This window comes from Glycine soja, chromosome 18, assembly GCF_004193775.1.
Source record: "Glycine soja cultivar W05 chromosome 18, ASM419377v2, whole genome shotgun sequence".
Lineage (NCBI taxonomy): Eukaryota > Viridiplantae > Streptophyta > Magnoliopsida > Fabales > Fabaceae > Glycine > Glycine soja.
Window position 1 is genome coordinate 15376117 of NC_041019.1, and position 6688 is coordinate 15382804.

A 6688-nucleotide genomic window follows, 5' to 3' on the forward strand; every position below is an offset into this window, starting at 1 on the left:
TCAAATATTATATTCTTGCTTTCGAAAATGTTACGCTTTCCTTCTGCTGCTTCTTCGTTCCGGCATTGACCTCTACTTTTCAAATTTCATATTTGAATGGGTTTTCGTAGAAACAAAGCATAGCCTCAGTGTGGCCTCACCTGTTCTGCTTTAAAAAAATTCATCTTTTTGTTCTTCTCTTTTCTTTCATCAAATTCTCCATAAACAAACCCTTCGAACCTGGCACACCAATCCTAACTTCTGGGTCAGCTCCAACTGGCTCACCTGCTTCTTCCCTCTCCCTCACTGAAAACAATGGCAATTCCATTTTGTTTCTCCTTCTCTTTCTTCATCTTCTCTTCGTTCTCCTTTCTCTCCTCTCTCCTTTCTTCTGTTTTAAGTTGTTGTATGTTAAAATCAATGTTCATTGATTTTTGGTTACGAGTCATGTTCTATTTTTAGGTTTAATTTGTTTCAATAGACTTTTGTGAATAACAGAAATATCTTTTGATTTTGTTACTAATCATTTGTCTTCACCTCATAACAATGGATGCTTCAAGCACGAGGTGCCACAAGTTACATATATGGTATAAGAAAGGATAATTTTGGAGAGGAGATAAAGAAGAAATGTACACATGATGGTGTAAAGGTAAGTTTAATCTTGTGATTTGTCTCCTCCTTTCCTTGTGATAAGCTACTTTGTGCCTGACCTATGAATATCTCTTTTCTTTGTGATCGGCTACTCTTGTGTTGTTTGTGTGGTTAGTGGTGAAAGGTCAAATGATCAAACTTTCCTTGATTGTTTTATTCTACTTATTATATAACTCAATAATAATGATATTTTATGTTGTTTTTAATATTATACTTCTTCAGCTCAACATAATACTTGATTGCAAGGCAATTAGGAGGAATTGAGTGGCTTAATAAAAGGTCTATTGTTTTATTAATAAAAGCTTATCAGTTGGGTGGCTTGGAGTTTCTATAGACCCAAGCATTGGAATTTTAGTTGGTTGTTTTGAACTAAGTTTAGTCTAAGCAAAGCTTCAAAACAAATTTCACTTTATAAATAAAAAGGACAGAACATGAGAAAAAAATATTTACTATAACAGATTTTCCTAAAAAAAATTGGTTTTTAAATTTCACTCTCACTTCATGTCTTGATTTCTTCTTCGTGTTTTTCCTTTTCATCAAAAAAAAAAGAAAGAAAAGGAAAAGTTTGTTATGACTATAGCAGATTAATTGTATTAAAGTAGTAGTGTGTTGTAGTAGCTCTTGGTTGAATGTGAAGCACCATACATGTGATGGCTATTCCTTGTCAGATGTTATTGTTAACATTGTTTCATATATGTTTTCTAGGTTTTCAATTAATATTTTGTTATGTTGTTTGTGCTATTAATTTTTTATGTGTTATGGCTTGTGTCTCGGTTTAGCATAAGTTATATGAAAACTTTGGAATAATAATTTATGTGCTTGGTTTTTCATTGCACTTGATATATGACTAGGTCTTTTTCCATTGATTTCATTATAATATTTGTGTTTTGGACTTGGCATGAGTTTCAATGTTGTAATTTTAACTATTATTTTTTTCTAGATTTCATTATAATATGTGTGTTTCAGTGTTGTTGAAGCTTCCTCTGTTGGCTTGGTATCCCTGCAAGTTCTGTTGTAGTAGATTCCAAGGTGAAGGTGTCACTTTAAAGTTTCCTTCATGTTTGAACATGCTACTATCCATTTGGGAGCAACTTACATTCAATTTTTCATTTAAGGAATCAAAAAGTTTTCTACCAGCAACAAGAAGCCATGGGTAAGTGTCTATTATCATCCATTTTTTTATGATTAAAAATCTGCAAGTAATGGATGATACAAAAAAGGTAAAATAATATTGATAATAATCCATAGTGCAAATCAATCTTTGGTTTTTTGATGGGTAACATAGGAAAGGAGGAATTTTTAAATTTCTCATAACATGTGCTACTTTACAACCTACCTATCTAATATCAATGCATGATTTTGAAAGAAATAAGCAAAATGAGGAGAGATCACAGAGTTAATTCAAAATATTGAAACTTATGAAGATGATAATTTTAAAATGTTAATAGCTTCTTTCATTCACCTTCTACTACTCAACCTTATGTGCATATCCTTGCAACAATCTACTTCTACTATCTACAACTTATATCATATTTTAAAAATCTTCTATTATACATTAGCATTTGCATGTCAAACACCTCATTTTACTTCCATTTTTTGTGTGTAATTAATATATCGTACTTAAAAATCTTCTATTTCAAATCTTATTAAGTAGACAATGACACTGCTTGCTAACAGACAAAGCAATTATTCTTGTGTTGGCAATTTATGCTAATTGCCTACATGATCAGAATTTAAAATTAATATATGGAAAAAGAAATTGCTCCGACAAAGTGAGAGAGTGTATGGAAAAAGAAATTGTTCCTATAATGACTAAGGCATGTTTCTCTTCTCTTTCTTGCTTATTGTCATATAAAAAAAAACAAAAATAGGAAAATACTAAGAATATTTTTAAAACATGCCTATATCTTTTGTTCTAAACATACTTTTTGAAGAGGTGAAACATTTATCCTAATATGTGCTTAGTTTAGTACTGCTCTTTAATCAAACCTTGAGTTTTTTTCTTGATAATATGTATTATAATCTTTGCATTGGATCAACATAGATTATTGTGTTAAAACCTTTATTTAGATTGGAAAATAACATAGAAACACTTTAAAAATGCATCTAAGATTCATTCTCCGGTGTACAGAGGTTGTCACCTGTGTTGGTTGAAGAAGCTCACTTCACTTGGTAAGGTTATTTGTATATATCTTCTCATGCTCTGTGCACAACCTTCTTTTTAAGTTTCTATCTTTTTTCATGATCTCTTTTATTTGAAGAAGAGCAACGACCAAGTGCTTGCTATCAATGAGGTACAATCTCCTTTTTTTGAAGCATATTATCTGTTAGTGAATTTACATTTGGTAATAAGCTTGTGGGTATGTGTTCATCACTACAAGATTTCCACATTTGGGTTTCTCTCCGATTGAAAAAAATTGGTCGCTTTACACTAAATTTGTTTGCTTTCACTTCTTACCAATCTGATGCATTCTTGGATTTTTTTTTTTTTTTTTTTTTGCTATTTCAAGTTTGCTTCTCCTAATGTGTATGAGTGGTTTCAGAATTCACGGTAAAGGAATGTGTAATAGGTTTTTATGAAGAAAATTTTTTCTTTTTTTGGGTAATTAAGTCAGAGATGCTTTTCAAGCTTTTGCTACATTGCTCGATCAGATTTTGTTCTGGGTAAGTTAATCTTTTCATTTTTCTAAGTATTATTATATATTTGTATATTACAATCTTACTGACTTTAACATGGGGAAGTCTTCCTTTTCTGTTGGTAAGTTCCAACAACATACGTGTTCCTTCCATACTGCAATTTTTATGACTTCCCTATCATTACATAAATATTGATTGCGTTTGATATATTTGCTGCCTTATTTTCCTTTTCCATTTATTTGTACATTGAAATAGAAATATTCTATCAAAGACACAATGTTTCCTATTTACGTCTTCCTTCCATAAATATTGATTGTGTTTGATATATTTGCTGCCTTATTTTCCTTTTCCATTTATTTGTACATCGAAATAGAAATATTCTATCAAAGACACAATGTTTCCTATTTACATCTTCCTCACTCGGTCCATGGATTTTTTTTGTTAAGGTCTTTGAATTGTTAGGTTTTTCTATTTCTTTTATCCTATGCAATCCTCTCATTTTCATCTATTCAAATTTAATCTGTGTAGAATGTGTACCTTTATAAAGTAAATTGCAACAAGAAAATCAGAGGAAAAATATTCTCAAGTATCAAATAATGATACAACAATAGCTTCTTCTAATTATTTGATGGAATGTCTATCCCACATATTAACTCCTTTCTTCATATGATAATTGAAGAACATTACTCTCGGGAACTGGGAATTTGGAAAATAAGTTGGTTGTGTAAAGTAGATAGCTTATGGCATAGTATCCATTGATGATATCAGCTAACAAGCTAGAGTAGAATCTCGCAATTACTACTCTTATAAGTATACGAACATTTGAGGGGTGTTGTGAATTGTTCTGTTTTCCCTCTAGATTCAACTATTAGTTTATCACATTCGTTATTCATATTCCATGCTGATTTTACTGTTGTAGATTAAGGTGTTGCAGATGTTGTCATTAATGCACAAACATGTTATTTCTATCGATGGAGGTGTTGTTCTAATGCCCAACAATTGGTACAATAATTAACATACTAATGAGAAAAGTTTTACCTCCATTTTTATCTTTAGCTCTTCTCACTTTAGTCTTCACACATACTTATATATGGATTGCCAGGAAATATATGCGTAGGGGGATTAGTGTTTGGTTGGATGTACCTGTAGAAGCCTTGGCTTAGAGAATAACAATTATAGGAACTGATTCTCGCCCACTCCTACATTCTGAAGCAAGAAATGCATACATGGAGGTAAATGATTTCTCTTCCATGGTAGGAGTTTTTTACTTTTTTTTTTTTTTTTTTTTTGCAAAATGTAAGTAATTATTACAAATCTTAGAAAATTGGAGGAACCATCCTAGATAGGGAATTAGCATCAAAATTATTTTTTCCACAAAATAATTTGACACTTCAGAACACCTATAGACTATCAAGTGTTTGTCTATCATTTGTGAAGAAAGAAGTGAAGCATATGCAAATGTCAATGTCAAAGTCTCCTTGGAAAGTATATATACAAATATTAATTTTTTTTACAAAAAAAGAATTGTGGTTCTATCCAGAATCCTTGGAAACACAACAGGAAAGGAATTTGCTATTCATAAACTCTTATGACTTTTGCAGCTTAAAGATTGTCCCATGTTAAAGCATGAAAATTCATATTGCTTTAATTTTTAGATTTTTGTGAAGCTCTAAAGGCTATTATTCTTTCATCATCCCCTAGTCTAGATAACATCCATCTATTATTGTGTTATGTTCTTTTGTACAGATATGGCAGCAAAATTAAGCCAAAGAGACGTGTCAGATTTTTCTCCAACTGCTATTGCTATGGAGGTGTGTCACTTCATGCTCCATCCCCTCTTGAACTTCATTTTAGCTTTCTCTTGACCAAGCTAACTTTCCCAAGAGCTAAAACCGTATCTACATTTTGCATCACTAATACTTATTTGTGCCAATGTATTTCTCAGGCACCGGAACAAATCAAATGCTTTCTTATAAGTGAAGATGGGTTTTAAGCATGTGCTAGCACAATCTTGAGACACAAGCATGCTTTTAATTGTATATGTTTTTCTCTTTAATAATAATTATAGCATGACAATATATTGTATTTTAAACATTTGTGTATTTATTATTAGAGGAGTTCTTACCTAGCTTCGTAGAGTCTTAGTTAGGTGCAAGACATTGCAAAAGGAGTTCATACCTAGCTCTGACTGATTCTCAGGGTTATGGTTGTTCTGGTCTTTCCATAACTGGAAGTGTTGTTGCTACCGTTGAAGTTGCTAGAGTTGATGCAAGTTGTTCAACTTTCTATTTGGTTCATTGTTCCTTGGCAATATTCACTATTGCTAATGTCTTTTATTTGTTATTAATTAATCTATTAATGGTAACCTTTTTGCTATTAGTTATTCATATTTCTTGAAGTTTAATGTCTTTGATTGGCCATTAAGTATAGCATTGTGTGGGTCTGAAGCTCAAAAGCAAAAGTATTTTCCTTCTTTGGCTCAAATGAAAACTATAGCATGTTAGGTAAATTACCTTCCTTGGATTTGAATGATTTGTATCATTTTGCTTATGTACCACTCTTAAAAGACGTTTTTATTTTTAACTTTATTAGGCTTTGATTGTACCTAACTATTGAAGTGATGCCAGTGCTTTCAAGGCCCCAGCAACAAAGGTCCAGTGCCTTATGCATCTTATCTACCAGTTGTATTTGACTCAGTTAACCTTAAAATTAGCTTAAATTTTTTTAATTTACCTCAAAGTTGATTTACTCACTTTTAGTATTGAGTCAACTCATTTTTTCCCTTTTCCTTTCAGCATTCATTTGTTGTGTAAAGTCCAATGCGTTTGTTTGTTAAGTTCAACTGTTGGAGAAAAAGCTGCAACATTCATGATAGACTTGAAGAGAAGGCTTGAGTTAAGTCCAAACCTCCTGGACCCAATGCTGAACCTCAACTGCTCTTGTGCATTGTCATTGTTTGGATTTGAGTCTTGGTTTTGGAAAGAAGTTAGAATGTAATGCTTTTCAGTTGACTGTCATATGATATTAAATGATGTTTTGTTTTTTTAGAAATTATATAAATTTCATAAAGTATTAACAATATGTACAATATATTGGTTTATTTTTATGATAATTAAAAGTCATATCAATGATAGTTGTAACATTCCAATTTTTCGTAAATAAATTTAAAAAGCTTTTTAGTAATAAATAAATAAATAAATAAATATAGAGCAAATAATAGGCTGAGTACCCTAGGTATAAATAGTTATGTTTGGCCTCATTTTCATTTTTCCCCTTCTCCTCTCAAAACACTTTCTTTTTCCCGCAGCCCACCAAACCAGTCTCAGAAAAACGACGATCTCGAACCCGTTCACCGTTGGATCGTCGTGAAATTTGAGTATCATGTTCGCAACACAATTCCGAGCATTCTCACCGTTCGGAA

At 31.6% G+C, this 6688-nt stretch overlaps 1 protein-coding gene across 23 annotated transcripts; it reads left to right on the forward strand.

The window, feature by feature from the left end:
• LOC114395502 lies at positions 1 to 6318 on the forward strand. Of its 23 annotated transcripts, none has more exons than XR_003663049.1 (12): positions 1 to 628; positions 1597 to 1659; positions 1746 to 1783; positions 2762 to 2802; positions 2892 to 2924; positions 3246 to 3294; positions 4187 to 4269; positions 4370 to 4499; positions 5014 to 5078; positions 5213 to 5771; positions 5860 to 5919; positions 6063 to 6318. XR_003663049.1 is itself a non-coding variant. In XM_028357297.1 (8 exons), the coding sequence occupies exons 1-6, from the start codon at positions 530 to 532 to the stop codon at positions 4428 to 4430; spliced, it is 513 nt and encodes a 170-aa protein (XP_028213098.1). In that variant the 5' UTR covers positions 1 to 529; the 3' UTR covers positions 4431 to 4499; positions 5014 to 5078; positions 5213 to 5650. The 23 variants fall into 23 exon arrangements, 1 of the variants encoding a protein (XP_028213098.1); XR_003663050.1 differs by having other exon boundaries at positions 2895 to 2924; XR_003663038.1 differs by having other exon boundaries at positions 1597 to 1783; positions 3242 to 3294.
• The last annotated feature ends 370 nt before the right edge of the window (positions 6319 to 6688 follow it).

What these genes read in the sequence shown, in the direction of transcription:
- LOC114395502 (XM_028357297.1), top strand. Translation starts at nt 530, where the DNA reads ATGCTTCAAGCACGAGGTGCCACAAGTTACATATATGGTATAAGAAAG. An exon ending in GTACACATGATGGTGTAAAG is followed by an intron (nt 629 to 1,607) that starts GTAAGTTTAATC and finishes GTGTTGTTGAAG; the next exon opens with CTTCCTCTGTTGGCTTGGTA. An exon ending in GTTCTAATGCCCAACAATTG is followed by an intron (nt 4,270 to 4,369) that starts GTACAATAATTA and finishes ATGGATTGCCAG; the next exon opens with GAAATATATGCGTAGGGGGA.